The 18,362-nt window shown below is 49.4% G+C and overlaps 1 protein-coding gene across 1 annotated transcript in view; it reads left to right on the top strand.

Annotated features, from left to right (window-relative positions):
- The first annotated feature begins 516 nt into the window (after positions 1 to 516).
- The window catches only part of LOC135532116 (TBC1 domain family member 30-like), a 74,308-nt gene continuing 56,462 nt past the window's right edge, over positions 517 to 18,362 (top strand). Inside the window, exons 1-9 of the mRNA XM_064959741.1 lie at positions 517 to 1,097; positions 3,057 to 3,088; positions 3,159 to 3,323; positions 10,906 to 10,967; positions 11,079 to 11,144; positions 14,112 to 14,237; positions 14,597 to 14,782; positions 15,437 to 15,605; positions 17,540 to 17,708. Coding sequence (XP_064815813.1) covers positions 517 to 1,097; positions 3,057 to 3,088; positions 3,159 to 3,323; positions 10,906 to 10,967; positions 11,079 to 11,144; positions 14,112 to 14,237; positions 14,597 to 14,782; positions 15,437 to 15,605; positions 17,540 to 17,708 — 1,556 coding nt within the window. The remainder of the gene's footprint in view (positions 1,098 to 3,056; positions 3,089 to 3,158; positions 3,324 to 10,905; positions 10,968 to 11,078; positions 11,145 to 14,111; positions 14,238 to 14,596; positions 14,783 to 15,436; positions 15,606 to 17,539; positions 17,709 to 18,362) is intronic.

Here is an 18,362-nt window from a genome sequence, read left to right as displayed (position 1 = left end):
ACGGTGGGTTAACTGACTGGTCTAGGATACAGTGGGGGGAGTTTAGCGTAGATGATGAGATTATTATGAATGAGCGCGAGAATATTGTATTTGTCAAACGGCAGTCGATCATCATGTCACGAGACTCTCTATTGAAAATCGGCATCAAACTCATAGCGTGCACTTTGAATACCCTGTGAAGTTGATCATCATGTATTTTAATCTGTAGCCTAAGAAACGACATGGTCGTAGTGGAGGACTGCACACCTTATTATCACTCCCACATTTGATCTGAGCTTTATCTTGGCCAGGTGGCAGTTTTAAATGAGGACTTCTTCTCAGCTAGCCTACCTGGTTAAATAAAGGTCAAATATAAATGTCTGTATAAATGTCTTTGTGTATATAGGCGTTTCCACGGCCATATCTCGCATAATACATTTACACAAAGGTCCCATGTAATATGAACATGATCTGTAACCATTTTATAAAATTGTACTGAAATGTTGTTAATTTTTTGTATGGTATGGCTTTACTGGCATGAAACCTGTGTCTGGAAACGTGGTCTACAACGGGCCGCAGAGTCTACAACGGGCCGCAGAGTCTACAACGGGCCGCAGAGTCTACAACGGGCCGCAGAGTCTACAACGGGCCGCAGAGTCTACAACGGGCCGCAGAGTCTACAACGGGCCGCAGAGTCTACAACGGGCCGCAGAGTCTACAACGGCCGTAGAGTCTACAACGGGCCGCAGAGTCTACAACGGGCCGCAGAGTCTACAACGGGCCGCAGAGTCTACAACGGGCCGCAGAGTCTACAACGGGCCGCAGAGTCTACAACGGGCCGCAGAGTCTACAACGGGCCGCAGAGTCTACAACGGGCCGCAGAGTCTACAACGGGCCGCAGAGTCTACAACGGGCCGCAGAGTCTACAACGGGCCGCAGAGTCTACAACGGGCCGCAGAGTCTACAACGGGCCGCAGAGTCTACAACGGGCCGCAGAGTCTACAACGGGCCGCAGAGTCTACAACGGGCCGCAGAGTCTACAACGGGCCGCAGAGTCTACAACGGGCCGCAGAGTCTACAACGGGCCGCAGAGTCTACTACGGGCCCTACTACGGGCCGTAGAGTCTACTACGGGCCGCAGAGTCTACTACGGGCCCTACAACGGGCCGTAGAGTCTACAACGGGCCGTAGAGTCTACAACGGGCCGTAGAGTCTACAACGGGCCGTAGAGTCTACAACGGGCCCTACAACGGGCCGTAGAGTCTACAACGGGCCCTACTACGGGCCGTAGAGTCTACAACGGGCCGTAGAGTCTACTACGGGCCCTACTACGGGCCGTAGAGTCTACTACGGGCCCTACTACGGGCCGTAGAGTCTACTACGGGCCCTACTACGGGCCGTAGAGTCTACTACGGGCCCTACAACGGGCCGTAGAGTCTACAACGGGCCGTAGAGTCTACAACGGGCCGTAGAGTCTACAACGGGCCGTAGAGTCTACAACGGGCCGTAGAGTCTACAACGGGCCGTAGAGTCTACAACGGGCCGTAGAGTCTACAACGGGCCCTACAACGGGCCGTAGAGTCTACAACGGGCCCTACTACGGGCCGTAGAGTCTACAACGGGCCGTAGAGTCTACTACGGGCCGTAGAGTCTACTACGGGCCGTAGAGTCTACTACGGGCCCTACTACGGGCCGTAGAGTCTACTACGGGCCGTAGAGTCTACTACGGGCCCTACAACGGGCCGTAGAGTCTACAACGGGCCGTAGAGTCTACAACGGGCCGTAGAGTCTACAACGGGCCGTAGAGTCTACGGGCCGTAGAGTCTACAACGGGGCCGTAGAGTCTACAACGGGCCGTAGAGTCTACAACGGGCCCTACAACGGGCCGTAGAGTCTACAACGGGCCCTACTACGGGCCGTAGAGTCTACAACGGGCCCTACTACGGGCCGTAGAGTCTACAACGGGCCGTAGAGTCTACTACGGGCCCTACTACGGGCCGTAGAGTCTACTACGGGCCCTACTACGGGCCGTAGAGTCTACTACGGGCCCTACTACGGGCCGTAGAGTCTACTACGGGCCCTACAACGGGCCGTAGAGTCTACAACGGGCCCTACAACGGGCCGTAGAGTCTACAACGGGCCCTACAACGGGCCGTAGAGTCTACAACGGGCCCTACAACGGGCCGTAGAGTCTACAACGGGCCCTACTACGGGCCGTAGAGTCTACAACGGGCCCTACTACGGGCCGTAGAGTCTACAACGGGCCATAGAGTCTACTACGGGCCCTACTACGGGCCGTAGAGTCTACAACGGGCCGTAGAGTCTACAACGGGCCGTAGAGTCTACAACGGGCCGTAGAGTCTACAACGGGCCGTAGAGTCTACAACGGGCCGTAGAGTCTACAACGGGCCGTAGAGTCTACAACGGGTCAGAGTCTACTACGGGCCCTACTACGGGCCGTAGAGTCTACTACGGGCCCTACTACGGGCCGAGTCTACTACGGGCCCTACTACGGGCCGTAGAGTCTACTACGGGCCCTACTACGGGCCGTAGAGTCTACTACGGGCCCTACTACGGGCCGTAGAGTCTACTACGGGCCCTACTACGGGCCGTAGAGGTCACAACGGGCCCTACGGGCCGTAGAGTCTACAACGGGCCCTACTACGGGCCGTAGAGTCCAACGGGCCCTACTACGGGCCGTAGAGTCTACAACGGGCCGTAGAGTCTACTACGGGCCGTAGAGTCTACTACGGGCCCTACTACGGGCCGTAGAGTCTACAACGGGCCCTACTACGGGCCGTAGAGTCTACTACGGGCCGTAGAGTCTACTACGGGCCCTATTACGGGCCGTAGAGTCTACTACGGGCCCTACTACGGGCCGTAGAGTCTACTACGGGCCGTAGAGTCTACTACGGGCCCTACTACGGGCCGTAGAGTCTACTACGGGCACTACAACGGGCCATAGAATCTACTACCGGCCGTAAAGTCTACTACAGGAAGAGTAGCTGCTGCCTTGGCAGGAAGTAATGCCATATATCTATAATATCTATATCTGTAATATCTATATTGTGTTTCAGCACCAGAAGAGTTGAGCTGTATCATAGGAGAGGTACGCTACAGGACCGGTCTCCAGTCAGCCAAGCTGATCTATATATCTATATATCTATATTGCATTTCAGCACCAGAAGAGTTGAGCTGTATCATAGGGGAGGTACGCTACAGGACCGGTCTCCAGTCAGCCAAGCTGCTGCGCCAGCTGAAGAGGAGAGACCGCCTCAGTCACAAGCTCCAGAAGAACTATGACATCATCACCGCCTGTCTGCAGGCCGTGTCCCAGAAGAGAAGTAAGGAGTAGTGTCATGCTTCTATTGACTGTGTAGTGTCATGCTTCTATTGACTGTGTAGTGTCATGCTTCTATTGACTGTGTAGTGTCATGCTTCTATTGACTGTGTAGTGTCATGCTCCTATTGACTGTGTAGTGTCATGCTTCTATTGACTGTGTAGTGTCATGCTTCTATTGACTGTGTAGTGTCATGCTCCTATTGACTGTGTAGTGTCATGCTCCTATTGACTGTGTAGTGTCATGCTTCTATTCCCTGTGTAGTGTCATGCTTCTATTCCCTGTGTAGTGTCATGCTTCTATTGACTGTGTAGTGTCATGCTTCTATTGACTGTGTAGTGTCATGCTCCTATTGACTGTGTAGTGTCATGCTCCTATTGACTGTGTAGTGTCATGCTTCTATTGACTGTGTAGTGTCATGCTTCTATTGACTGTGTAGTGTCATGCTTCTATTGACTGTGTAGTGTCATGCTTCTATTGACTGTGTAGTGTCATGCTTCTATTCCCTGTGTAGTGTCATGCTTCTATTCCCTGTGTAGTGTCATGCTTCTATTGACTGTGTAGTGTCATGCTTCTATTGACTGTGTAGTGTCATGCTCCTATTGACTGTGTAGTGTCATGCTTCTATTGACTGTGTAGTGTCATGCTTCTATTCCCTGTGTAGTGTCATGCTTCTATTCCCTGTGTAGTGTCATGCTTCTATTGACTGTGTAGTGTCATGCTTCTATTGACTGTGTAGTGTCATGCTCCTATTGACTGTGTAGTGTCATGCTCCTATTGACTGTGTAGTGTCATGCTTCTATTGACTGTGTAGTGTCATGCTTCTATTGACTGTGTAGTGTCATGCTTCTATTGACTGTGTAGTGTCATGCTTCTATTGACTGTGTAGTGTCATGCTTCTATTGACTGTGTAGTGTCATGCTCCTATTGACTGTGTAGTGTCATGCTTCTATTGACTGTGTAGTGTCATGCTTCTATTCCCTGTGTAGTGTCATGCTTCTATTCCCTGTGTAGTGTCATGCTTCTATTGACTGTGTAGTGTCATGCTTCTATTGACTGTGTAGTGTCATGCTCCTATTGACTGTGTAGTGTCATGCTCCTATTGACTGTGTAGTGTCGTGCTTCTATTGACTGTGTAGTGTCGTGCTTCTATTGACTGTGTAGTGTCGTGCTCCTATTGACTGTAGTGTCGTGCTCACTGTTCCCTGTGTAGTGTCGTGCTCCTATTGACTGTGTAGTGTCGTGCTCCTATTGACTGTGTAGTGTCGTGCTCCTATTGACTGTGTAGTGTCGTGCTCCTATTGACTGTGTAGTGTCATGCTCCTATTGACTGTGTCGTGTCGTGCTCCTATTCGCTATATTACCCTGACCACAACCTCCAGACGGTGTGCCCGGGCCCTCCAGGCGGTGTGCCCGGGCCCTCCAGGCGGTGTGCCCGGGCCCTCCAGGCGGTGTGCCCGGGCCCTCCAGGCGGTGTGCCCGGGCCCTCCAGGCGGTGTGCCCGGGGCCTCCAGGCGGTGTGCCCGGGGCCTCCAGGCGGTGTGCCCGGGGCCTCCACTTTTTCCACATTTTATTGTTACAGCCTGAATTTAAAATGGATTCAATTTAGGTTGTTTTTTTGCTGCGTACCGGTGTTCCCTATATTTATATATTTATAGTTATATATTTATAGTTATATATTTTTATATATTTATAGTTATATATTTATATATTTTTGGGGGGCAATGAGCACATTTTATGTCTTGTGAGCGGAATCTCGAACATTGAGAATGTTCAGTGTTAGACAGTAGCCAATAGGCTGTACCCTTACAGTTTCAGTAGCCAATAGGCTGTACCCTTACAGTTGTAGACAGTAGCCTATAGGCTGTACTCTTACAGTTTTAGACAGTAGCCAATAGGCTGTACCCTTACAGTTGTAGACAGTAGCCAATAGGCTGTACTCTTACAGTTGTAGACGGTAGCCAATAGGCTGTGCCCTTACAGTTTTAGACTGTAGCCAATAGGCGGTGCCCTTAGTTTTAGACTGTAGCCAATAGGCGGTGCCCTTAGTTTTAGACTGTAGCCAATAGGCGGTGCCCTTAGTTTTAGACTGTAGCCAATAGGCTGTGCCCTTAGTTTTAGACTGTAGCCAATAGGCTGTGCCCTTAGTTTTAGACAGTAGCCAATAGGCTGTGCCCTTAGTTTTAGACAGTAGCCAATAGGCTGTTGTGGCTATTTGAGCATAATGTAGTCCTACCAACAAAACCAATGGAACAAATTCCATAACATGTTCACATGCCGATAGCTTCTGATTTCTACGGCCTACAGTCGTCTGTCTATATGTGGTGTTCAATTCAGGCCTACGTTGCATGAGACTTTTAAAAACGTTTTTACATTTTGATGGGCTTGACATTAATGATAGATTTTACTTGATCTCTAACGCCATGGGTCTGTACATTGTGTTGTATGATGCGAGAAACCACGTTACAAAATTAAATGTATTGTTATTACCATGCAGTAAAGTAGACGACATTGTGGGCTACACTTCCGCCTATTGGCTTATTTGCATATTCAAGCCTGTCTCAAAACACTGCCCCTTTAAGACGTAAGCTTGTTTACGTCGACTGTCTTTTCAGACTGCTTGAAATGTAGCCGACACGTGTTGTGCTTTGGAAGCAGTAACTCCCCATTGCTGATACTTATCTATACTTGGGCTAATAACTCGCTAACTAGCAAAGAATATCGACGATAGTGCACTGGTCTGAATAGCGCATTCACTCGCTGGTGATGGGAAGACCGCTGGTGGACAACCCCCACCAATAGAGTTGCGCTCTGCCTACAACAACATCGCAGATTCAATCTAGCGAAGTTACATTTGTTTTGTTTCATTGAAAAGGGCCTGATTTTATTATGTTGATTTGATCACAGAAAAAAATGGTTGATCTGCAAACTAATGGAGTGAATTTCCGTCTCTTGCGTCTCTGCGTGCAGCATGGCGTTAAACCAGCAGTCCAGGAGGAAGTGCGCAGCCGCATTGTTGCCTACAACAAACAATACGCCATAATGTCAACGGGATAATGCTTTTTGAAATTTTTACAAATTACTAAATGAAAAGCTTAAAAGTCTTGTCATAAGTATTCGATCCCATTGTTATGAGAAGCCTAAATAAGTTCAGGAGTAAACATTTGCTTAACAAGTCACATAATAAGTTGCATGGACAATAATAGGGTTTAACATGTTGTTTTTAATGACTTCCTCATCTCTGCTTTCCACCAGACACTGGGAGATAAATTCACCTTTCAGTTGGACAATAACCTGAAACGAGCTCAGATCTACACTGGAGCTGCTTACCAATTAGACAGTGAATGTTCCTGAGGGGTCTAGTTACCGTTTTGACTTAACTCTGCTAGAAGATCTATGGCAAGACTTGGAAATGGCTGTCTAACAATGATCAACAACCAACTTGAGTTTGAACATAAAAAAACAAGTTTTCAAATGTTTTATAATCCAGCTGTAGAGCTGAGATTTACCCATAACGACCCACAGCTGTAGAGCTGAGATTTACCCATAACGACCCACAGCTGTAGAGCTGAGATTTACCCATAACGACCCACAGCTGTAGAGCTGAGATTTACCCATAACGACCCACAGCTGTAGAGCTGAGATTTACCCATAACGACCCACAGCTGTAGAGCTGAGATTTACCCATAACGACCCACAGCTGTAGAGCTGAGATTTACCCATAACGACCCACAGCTGTAGAGCTGAGATTTACCCATAACGACCCACAGCTGTAGAGCTGAGATTTACCCATAACGACCCACAGCTGTAGAGCTGAGATTTACCCATAACGACCCACAGCTGTAATCGCTGTCAAAGGTGATTATGTATTGACTCGGGGGTGTGTATACTTATGTATTCAGATTTGTTTTCATTTTCCAAAAAACGTGCTAACATTTCTAAAAACATGTTTTCACCTTGTCATCATGGGGTTTTGTGGGTAAATGGGGGGGATTAATGCTGTAACACAACAAAATGTGGATTAAGTCAAGGGGTATGAATATGTTCTGCTGTCTGTTCTCTGCCCCCACACACCCAGTTGACCCCCCCCTTCAGTTGGTGATGTCATTATCTTCAGGGTGGATGGATGTCCCCCCCCCCCCTTCAGTTGGTGATGTCATTATCTTCAGGGTGGATGGATGTCATTGTCTTCAGGGTGGATGGATGTTTCCCCCCCCTCAGTTGGTGATGTCATTGTCTTCAGGGGTGGATGGATGTCCCCCCCCTTCAGTTGGTGATGTCATTGTCTTCAGGGGTGGATGGATGTTGGCTGTGCAGGTTTGCTCTTATTAACCAGGAAGTGGTATGGGTGTTTCCCCCAGAGAGCTGAGTAGACGAGCATGTTCCACGTCTCAGCACCATATTATAACCTACATACACCATTCCTCAATATCCTGCCCAGTGCCCACCCAGACGGGGATCTAAGTCTGCTTGGATAGGTTGTTTTCACACAGTACTTTCCAGCAAGGCTCCATGATCTACAGTAGATGTGGAACTGTAGACAGGCAAGTGCAGGATCTGTACATCTGGTTACTCCATTCTTACAGCTACTTTTCTTAATGTCTTTCTCTGTTTGATCAACATGCAGCATGGCACCTACCATGGAGGTATAGTATGTAGGAACAGGGATCAACATGGCACCTACCATGGAGGTATAGTATGTAGGAACAGGGATCAACATGGCACCTACCATGGAGGTATAGTATGTAGGAACAGGGATCAACATGGCACCTACCATGGAGGTATAGTATGTAGGAACAGGGATCAACATGGCACCTACCATGGAGGTATTGTATGTAGGAACAGGGATCAACATGGCACCTACCATGGAGGTATAGTATGTAGGAACAGGGATCAACATGGCACCTACCATGGAGGTATAGTATGTAGGAACAGGGATCAACATGGCACCTACCATGGAGGTATAGTATGTAGGAACAGGGATCAACATGGCACCTACCATGGAGGTATAGTATGTAGGAACAGGGATCAACATGGCACCTACCATGGAGGTATAGTATGTAGGAACAGGGATCAACATGGCACCTACCATGGAGGTATAGTATGTAGGAACAGGGATCAACATGGCACCTACCATGGAGGTATAGTATGTAGGAACAGGGATCAACATGGCACCTACCGTGGAGGTATAGTATGTAGGAACAGGGATCAACATGGCACCTACCGTGGAGGTATAGTATGTAGGAACAGGGATCAACATGGCACCTACCGTGGAGGTATAGTATGTAGGAACAGGGATCAGCATGGCACCTACCGTGGAGGTATAGTATGTAGGAACAGGGATCAACATGGCACCTACCGTGGAGGTATAGTATGTAGGAACAGTGTGTAAAGTGGGACTTGTCTTCTCACAGGACCAGCAGCATGTTACAGTACCTCTACCTGAAGTCATCTGGCTGAGACATGCCTTGTTATCTAGTGATGTAGCAGCGATGACTCTCTCTCTCATTCACAATGGCTCTCTTTTTGGGGTTGTTGCTCTGCCGAGCTTCCCCTCTCCACCCCTCCCTTTACATTACTTCATCACGGCTTTCTTCTCCTCCCGCCACCATACCGCATCCTTTCCTCCCTCCCTCCCTGTGACGCTGGGTAGGGGTGTATACCCAGGCAGCAGCTCCTGAGACCGCTGCAGAGCCGCATCTCCTCCGTATGGTTAGAGGGAGATCTGATCATCGATTAAGACAGATCTATATATTCTAGCAACTCTTGAATCAATGTTTTAAAGGCATAATTGCGCGCCATTTCCTCCTGGATGGATCGGACATCAAGGCCATTTCCTGTGTGCGCGAGACTGTTGACAGTTCTTGGGTTGGACCGGAGACGGAAAGATCAATGTGATTGATCAACCTCCCTGCTCCCTGGAAGACATCGGGCTGTCGTGGAGCAGCTGGGTAACGGGATTCGCGTGGGACGGAGGGAATAACGGACATTTTTAGATTGAAGCAGCGCACAAAGGGGAATAAACATCAATGTAGTCTACCAACAATAACTTTTAGACTACACGGTGCGTGTTTCGGTTTGATTGGGAAATGAAGCAGGCCCGGTTTAACGCGGGGAGGAGGGCCCGGTCTGGGCCGTGTGTGTTGCGGCAGGGTTCGAGCGGTGTCGGTAACATCATCAGTAACGTCCTGAAGAAAAGGAACGGAATCTCCCGGAGAGCGCCCCGTCTGCTCTGCACGCTCGAGCCAGGTGACCGAACGGAGCCCGTTCAGCTCCAGCCTGATTGATACTCTGTTCGTTTTTGTCTCAGGGGAGGGAACGCTGTGGTCTTGTCTGTACAGAATAACATGTCACTGCTAGTTGTGGTGGCGTCATGGGGGTTGTAAATTCATTGTGGTTCTGAAATCATGGCGCTAGTTTACAAGGCGTTTCATTCATGTGATTCCCTATCAACCTTGTGTTAGGGCTGATATGACTGATATAACTAAAGCCCTGTAGTTGAATTCCTTCATGTCGTATTGGATGCTGCTGTCCGATGTAGCCTAGCTACATGTAGCCTAGCCCATAGGTCTAGTCATATCTATCTCTAGGAGGAGGGTGTCAGGGTCGCTGTAATGTAAACACAGTGTCGGGGCGACTCTGGTGGCCAGCTATAGAAGACCTGACCAGATCTCAACATGGAGGAGACAGACAGCGCTCAGAGAGACCCAGGTTGGAGCTATACTCTAAACTGTATAAAAGGTTAGTGTAGGTGGGGAGAGTTAGAGAGACCGGTGTGAGCTGGTAGCATGAAGCCGTGCGGGGCAAATGGCGGCTGTGTGGTCGCTGGCTGGCCGCCAGACAGGTTGGGGCTGGAGGAACGGGTTCAGTCTGAATCATTCTCTTTCCCGTTTGTTTCATTTAAGGATGCTCTGATCTGGGTTATAGTTTCGTTACTTCCGTTGTGTGAGTTTCAGAGCGTCAGGTTGTGGTCGTTAGGACTTGTTGTAGTGTAACTCGAGAGCGAAACCGGAAAGGATTCAGCACCACAGTGGCGGACAGCAACATCTAATAAAACCACAACTTGGGGTGAATTCGTCATGGAAACGTTTACCGTTTAAGAACCAAACGGAGACAAACAGAGCAAAACGATAGTTTTTATTGGACAAATCCGGGTAGATGCCACCCTGTTTTAGTTCTGTTTGCTCCCGTTTTAAGAAACGTTTTGCAACAGAATTAGCTTAATGAATAGCCCCAGAGAGCCTAGCACCTCACAGCTGTTCGGTGGTGCTGAAAACAGATTAAGAGTAAATCATTGGAAGAACGCAAAGTCATTGTCACTAATATATTTCCACATCGCCATGTGCCCAGGTGCACACGGATAGCAGTGACGTCATTACATGTGATTTGTTGAGCCCAGGTGCACACGGATAGCAGTGACGTCATTAGTAATGGACGCGCTTATTTTCCTCCCCGCATGTCACTGTACTGAGACTGATGATATCATGTACCTGATTAGTCAGTAGGCCTCGTTAGAGAGCTTGTGTGTGGTGACTGACCGGTCTGCTACTGTGGAGTTCTTTAGTCTGTACATTGTTCTCTGTAGGAGTGGACACCAGGTTAAAGTTCACCATCGAACCTTCTCTGGGCAAGAACGGCTTCCAACAGGTCAGTATGGTCGTGTCCCATCACACCTTTAGCCCCGTTTCAGGTGTCTGTGTATCATATTTATGTGGATCTGATCTGTGTGAATCTGATCTGTGTGTTCTCTCTCCCCAGTGGTATGATGCTCTGAAGGCTGTGGTCAGACTTCCTACAGGCATCCCTAAAGAGTGGAGGAAGAGGGTACGTCATTGTAGTGCTACTGATATAACCGATGTGATGGTTCTTCCCATCTCTCTAGTGCTGTTTATTCTGACTGTCCAGCCAGGGGTCCCAGTTGATTGGTGTTTATTCTGACTGTCCAGCCAGCGGTCCCAGTTGATTGGTGTTTATTCTGACTGGCCAGCCAGCGGTCCCAGGTGATTGGTGTTTATTCTGACTGGCCAGCCAGCGGTCCCAGTTGATTGGTGTTTATTCTGACTGGCCAGCCAGCGGTCGCAGTTGATTGGTGTTTATTCTGACTGGCCAGCCAGGGGTCCCAGTTGATTGGTGTTTATTCTGACTGTAGACAGAAGGAAACATATCAGATGTGCAGGACAAGCAGTATTTTGATGGCTGTAGGTTTGTCTGTTACCATGGCAATACCTGTGCATTAGCTAGGTGGTAATGCAGCCATTACAACTCGAGCATGCTAGCTAACTCCTGTAGAACACTGTGAGGGCCCACTGGGACAGGCTGAATTTCTTCAGCTTCCTGAGGTTGAAGAGTCGCCGTCGTGCCGCCTTCGCTACGGTGTCAGTGTGGTTTGACCATTTCAGCTCCTCTGAGATGGGTACGCAGAGGAACTTGAGGTTTTTTGACAGTCTTCACGGATGCCGAATGATGAGGACGGGGACATGCCCAGCCTGGTACCTCCTGAAGTCCACAATCAGCTTCTTTGCTGATGTTCAGGGAGAGGTTGTTTACCTGACACCACACCGTCAGACTGCCTACCTCCTCTCTGTAGGCCGTCTGGTCAACCAGTTTAGTTAATTATCGCTTACCCATTTATTACATTGATCAACGCTGAGAAGGCTTCTTGACCTGAGTTCTAATCGTGCCTACCTCTGAACTAGTGGAATCATGAATGGTTCATGCATGCTCATTATGTTCGACTGCTCCCTCTGAATCATGAATGATTCATGCGTGCTCATTATGTTCGACTGCTCCCTCTGAATCATGAATAATATGTGCTCGTTATGTTCCCCTGGATTTGCCTTGTTAGCAGGTCAATCATTCACCACTCTGTCCGACAGGAAACGCCGCCCACGACATACAGTAGGCAGAGAGGGGAAAAGAAATAGCTTAGTCCAGGCCTAAAGTGTCAGATAGTGGGGATTTTTAAAAACTGCCCTTGACACTATCACATCTATTTTGTGAAGTGCACCAGTCCCTCCTGCAGCAAAGCACCCTCACAACATGATGCTGCCACCCCCGTGCTTCACAGTTAGGATGGTGTTCTTCGGCTTGCAAGCCTCCCCTTTTTCCTCCAAACATAACGATGGTCATTATGGCCAAACAGTTCTATTTTTGTCTCATCAGACCAGAGGACATTTCTTCAAAAAGTATGATCTTTGCCCCTATGTGCAGTTGCAAACCGTAGTCTGTTTTTTTATAGTGGTTTTGGAGCAGTGGCTTCTTTCTTGCTGAGCGGCCTTTCAGGTTATGTCGATTTAGGACTCGTTTTACTGTGGATATAGATACTTTTGTACCCGTTTCCTCCAGCATCTTCAAGGTCCTTTGCTGTTGTTCTGGGATTGATTTGCACTTTTCACACAAAACTACATTCATCTCTAGGAGACCGAACGCGTCTCCTTCCTGAGCGGTATGATGGCTGCGTGGTCCCTTGGTGTTTCTACTTGCGTACTATTGTTTGTACAGATGAACTTGGTACCTTCAGGCATTTGGAAATTGCTCCCGAGGTTGAACCAGACTTGGGGGGGTCTACAATTTTTTTTCTGAGGTCTTGGCTGATTTCTTTTGATTTTCCCATGATGTCAAGCAAAGAGGCACGGAGTATGAAGGTCAGCCTTGAAATACATCCACAGGTAAACCTCCAATTGACTCAAATTATGTCAATTAGCCTATCAGAAGCTTCTAAAGCCATGACATAATTTTCTGGAATGTTCCAAGCTGTTTAAAGGCACAGTCAACTTAGTGTATGCAAACTTCTGACCCACTGGAATTGCGATACAGTGAATTACAAGTGAAATTATCTGTCTGGAAACAATAGTTGGAAAAATTACTTATGTAATGCACAAAGTAGATGTCCTAAACGACTTAGGAGCCTCTGCCACAAACGCCTCGTGTCCGACCCGCTCAATTGCTCCTCCACTTTGTCCTATACTTCTGCTTTGCCATCTTGATCAATCTGCGTAGGTCATATTTGTTCTGTTTAACCAAACTAGTGTCCCTGGTCACCTTGCCCGAAGCACCATCTCTCTCCTTCAGAGACGGCCCCTGGCTTCTTCACCTGCGGGGTCGTCTTAGACCAGCCGAACAACTGATGAAACTGAGGAGTATTTCTGTCTGTAATAAAGACCCTTTGTGGGAACAGAGTAATTCTGATTGGCTGGGCCTGGCTCCCCTGTGGGTGGCACTATGCCCACCCATTGCTGTGCGCCTGCCCAGTCATGTGAAATCCATAGATTAGGCCCTCATTTATTTATTTCAGTTGACTGATTTCCTTCTGTGAACTATAACTTGTTATGTTTTGTATTTTTATGTATATCTACTGTGTGTCTCCTCTGTCAGGACTCTTTACTGTGTGTCTCCTCTGTCAGGGCTCTTTACTGTGTGTCTCCTCTGTCAGGGCTCTTTACTGTGCGTCTCCTCTGTCAGGGCTCTTTACTGTGCGTCTCCTCTGTCAGGGCTCTTTACTGTGCGTCTCCTCTGTCAGGGCTCTTTACTGTGTGTCTCCTCTGTCAGGGCTCTTAACTGTGAGTCTCCTCTGTCAGGGCTCTTTACTGTGTGTCTCCTCTGTCAGGGCTCTTTACTGTGTGTCTCCTCTGTCAGGGCTCTTTACTGTGAGTCTCCTCTGTCAGGGCTCTTTACTGTGTGTCTCTGTCAGGGCTCTTTACTGTGTGTCTCTGTCAGGGCTCTTTACTGTGTCGTCTAAGCACTAGTGTGTACAGTATTACTGTGTAAATATGAATACTCTGTGTTCTCCAGGTATGGCTGACTCTAGCTGATCAGTACCTCCACAGTATCTCTATCGACTGGGACAAAACTCTCCGCTTCGCTTTCAACGAACGCAGTAACCCTGACGATGACTCACTGGGCATCCAGATTGTTAAGGTAACACCCAGACTGATGTTTGTGTAGCAGGATATTTGTACATGGAATGCATCATGGAAAACAACAGCTGTTCCCTCCTTCCCTTGTTCAGAGAGAACCATGAATTAGCAGGACAAGGTCCATACCCCTCTCCTTTCTGTCTCTCCTTTCTGTCTCTCCTTTCTGTCTCTCCTTTCTGTCTCTCCTTTCTGTCTCTCCTTTCTGTCTCTCCTTTCTGTCTCTCCTCTCTGTCTCTCCTTTCTCTGTGTCTCTGTCTCTCTGTCTCTCTGTCTCTCTGTGTGTGTGTGTAAAACTGTGTTGTGTTATATCATTAAATGCAGTCCTCTGGTTTGGATGAATAAAGTCTTGTTGTTCATTAGGACCTACACAGGACAGGTTGTAGTTCATACTCCGGCCAGGAGGGGGAGCAGGACCGGGTGGTGCTGAAGAGGGTACTCCTGGCGTACGCTCGCTGGAATAAGGCTGTAGGATACTGTCAGGGCTTCAACGTACTGGCAGCGCTCATACTGGAGGTTACAGAGGGCAACGAGAGCCACGCACTCAAGGTACACAACAACACTGCTGTGAAAGGGGATGATTTATTACACTCCAACACTGCTGTGAAAGGGGATGATTTATTACACTCCAACACTGCTCTGAAAGGGGATGATTTATTACACTCCAACACTGCTGTGAAAGGGGATGATTTATTACACTCCAACACTGCTCTGAAAGGGGATGATTTATTACACTCCAACACTGCTGTGAAAGGGGATGATTTATTACACTCCAACACTGCTCTGAAAGGGGATGATTTATTACACTCCAACACTGCTCTGAAAGGGGTTGATTTATTATACTCCAACACTGCTCTGAAAGGGGATGATTTATTACACTCCTACACTGCTGTGAAAGTGGATGATTTATTACACTCCATCACTGCTGTGAAAGGGGATGATTTATTACACTCCAACACTGCTGTGAAAGGGGATGATTTATTACACTCCAACACTGCTGTGAAAGGGGATGATTTATTACATTCCAACACTGCTGAGAAAGGGGATGATTTATTACACTCCAACACTGCTCTGAAAGGGGATGATTTATTACATTCCAACACTGCTGAGAAAGGGGTTGATTTATTACACTCCAACACTGCTCTGAAAGGGGTTGATTTATCTGTTGTAGTCATTCTAACTGATCCTCCGTCTCTCCTCCAGGTGATGATCTACCTGATAGACAAGGTGCTACCAGAGAGTTATTTTGCCAACAACCTGCGTTCTCTGTCTGTGGACATGGCTGTGTTTAGAGATCTCCTGAGGATGAAGCTGCCTCATCTCTCACAGCACCTACACCTCCTGCAGAAGACTGCTGATAGAGAGGCTGGAGGTGGGTCTGTCTGTCTCTGTCATACGGACCTCTACAACTCCCCTGACTAATGCCAGTATGTGACACGGACCACTACAACTCCCCAGACTAACACCAGCGTGTGATACGGACCTGACTAACGCCAGCATGTGATACGGACCTGACTAACGCCAGCATGTGATACGGACCTGACTAACGCCAGCGTGTGATACGGACCAGACTAACGCCAGCGTGTGACACGGACCTGACTAACGCCAGCGTGTGATACGGACCACTACAACTCCCCTGACTAACGCCAGCGTGTGATACGGACCTGACTAACGCCAGCGTGTGATACGGGCCACTACAACTCCCCTGACTAACGCCAGCGTGTGATACGGACCTGACTAACGCCAGCGTGTGATACGGGCCACTACAACTCCCCTGACTAACGCCAGCGTGTGATACGGACCAGACTAACGCCAGCGTGTGATACGGACCTGACTAACGCCAGCGTGTGATACGGACCTGACTAACGCCAGCGTGTGATACGGACCTGACTAACGCCAGCGTGTGATACGGACCACTACAACTCCCCTGACTAACGCCAGCGTGTGACACGGACCTGACTAACGCCAGCGTGTGATACGGACCACTACAACTCCCCTGACTAACGCCAGCGTGTGATACGGACCTGACTAACGCCAGCGTGTGATACGGGCCACTACAACTCCCCTGACTAACGCCAGCGTGTGATACGGACCTGACTAACGCCAGCGTGTGATACGGACCTGACTAACGCCAGCGTGTGATACGGACCTGACTAACGCCAGCGTGTGACACGGACCTGACTAACGCCAGCGTGTGACACGGACCTGACTAACGCCAGCGTGTGACACGGACCTGACTAACGCCAGCGTGTGATACGGACCACTACAACTCCCCTGACTAACGCCAGCGTGTGATACGGACCAGACTAACGCCAGCGTGTGATACGGACCTGACTAACGCCAGCGTGTGACACGGACCTGACTAACGCCAGCGTGTGACACGGACCTGACTAACGCCAGCGTGTGACACGGACCTGACTAACGCCAGCGTGTGACACGGACCTGACTAACGCCAGCGTGTGACACGGACCTGACTAACGCCAGCGTGTGACACGGACCTGACTAACGCCAGCGTGTGACACGGACCTGACTAACGCCAGCGTGTGACACGGACCTGACTAACGCCAGCGTGTGACACGGACCTGACTAACGCCAGCGTGTGACACGGACCTGACTAACGCCAGCGTGTGACACGGACCTGACTAACGCCAGCGTGTGACACGGACCTGACTAACGCCAGCGTGTGACACGGACCTGACTAACGCCAGCGTGTGACACGGACCTGACTAACGCCAGCGTGTGACACGGACCTGACTAACGCCAGCGTGTGACACGGACCTGACTAACGCCAGCGTGTGATACGGACCACTACAACTCCCCTGACTAACGCCAGCGTGTGATACGGACCTGACTAACGCCAGCGTGTGACACGGACCTGACTAACGCCAGCGTGTGACACGGACCAGACTAACGCCAGCGTGTGACACGGACCTGACTAACGCCAGCGTGTGACACGGACCTGACTAACGCCAGCGTGTGACACGGACCTGACTAACGCCAGCGTGTGACACGGACCAGACTAACGCCAGCGTGTGACACGGACCAGACTAACGCCAGCGTGTGACACGGACCTGACTAACGCCAGCGTGTGGTTCGGACCAGACTAACGCCAGCGTGTGATACGGACCACTACAACTCCCCTGACTAACGCCAGCGTGTGATACGGACCTGACTAACGCCAGCGTGTGATACGGACCACTACACCTCCCCTGACTAACGCCAGCGTGTGATACGGACCACTACACCTCCCCTGACTAACGCCAGCGTGTGATACGGACCTGACTAACGCCAGCGTGTGTCTTACAGGCAGCTACGAGCCTCCCCTGACCAACGTGTTCACGATGCAGTGGTTTCTGACCATGTTTGCTACGTGCCTGCCCCCCAACACCGTGCTAAAGATCTGGGACTCTGTGTTCTTCGAAGGTTCTGAGGTTCTGCTGAGGGTGGCTCTGGCCATCTGGTCTCACCTAGGGGAGTGAGTACCCTAACCCCTACACACTGTATCCCTAACCCCTACACACTGTATCCCTAACCCCTACACACTGTATCCCTAACCCCTACACACTGTATCCCTAACCCCTACACACTGTAACCCTGACCCCTACACACTGTAACCCTGACCCCTACACACTGTAACCCTAACCCCTACACACTGTATCCCTAACCCCTACACACTGTATCCCTAACCCCTACACACTGTATCCCTAACCCCTACACACTGTATCCCTAACCCCTACACACTGTAACCCTGACCCCTACACACTGTAACCCTAACCCCTACACACTGTATCCCTAACCCCTACACACTGTAACCCTAACCCCTACACACTGTATCCCTAACCCCTACACACTGTATCCCTTACCCCTACACACTGTATCCCTTACCCCTACACACTGTATCCCTTACCCCTACACACTGTATCCCTTACCCCTACACACTGTATCCCTAACCCCTACACACTGTATCCCTTACCCCTACACACTGTATCCCTGACCCCTACACACTGTATCCCTAACCCCTACACACTGTATCCCTAACCCCTACACACTGTATCCCTTACCCCTACACACTGTATCCCTTACCCCTACACACTGTATCCCTTACCCCTACACACTGTATCCCTTACCC

The sequence above is a fragment of the Oncorhynchus masou genome, unplaced genomic scaffold (genome assembly GCF_036934945.1).
Source record: "Oncorhynchus masou masou isolate Uvic2021 unplaced genomic scaffold, UVic_Omas_1.1 unplaced_scaffold_1732, whole genome shotgun sequence".
NCBI classification, from domain to species: domain Eukaryota; kingdom Metazoa; phylum Chordata; class Actinopteri; order Salmoniformes; family Salmonidae; genus Oncorhynchus; species Oncorhynchus masou.
Note: the sequence above shows the minus strand (reverse complement) of the source record. Positions and strands in the feature narration are given on the sequence as shown.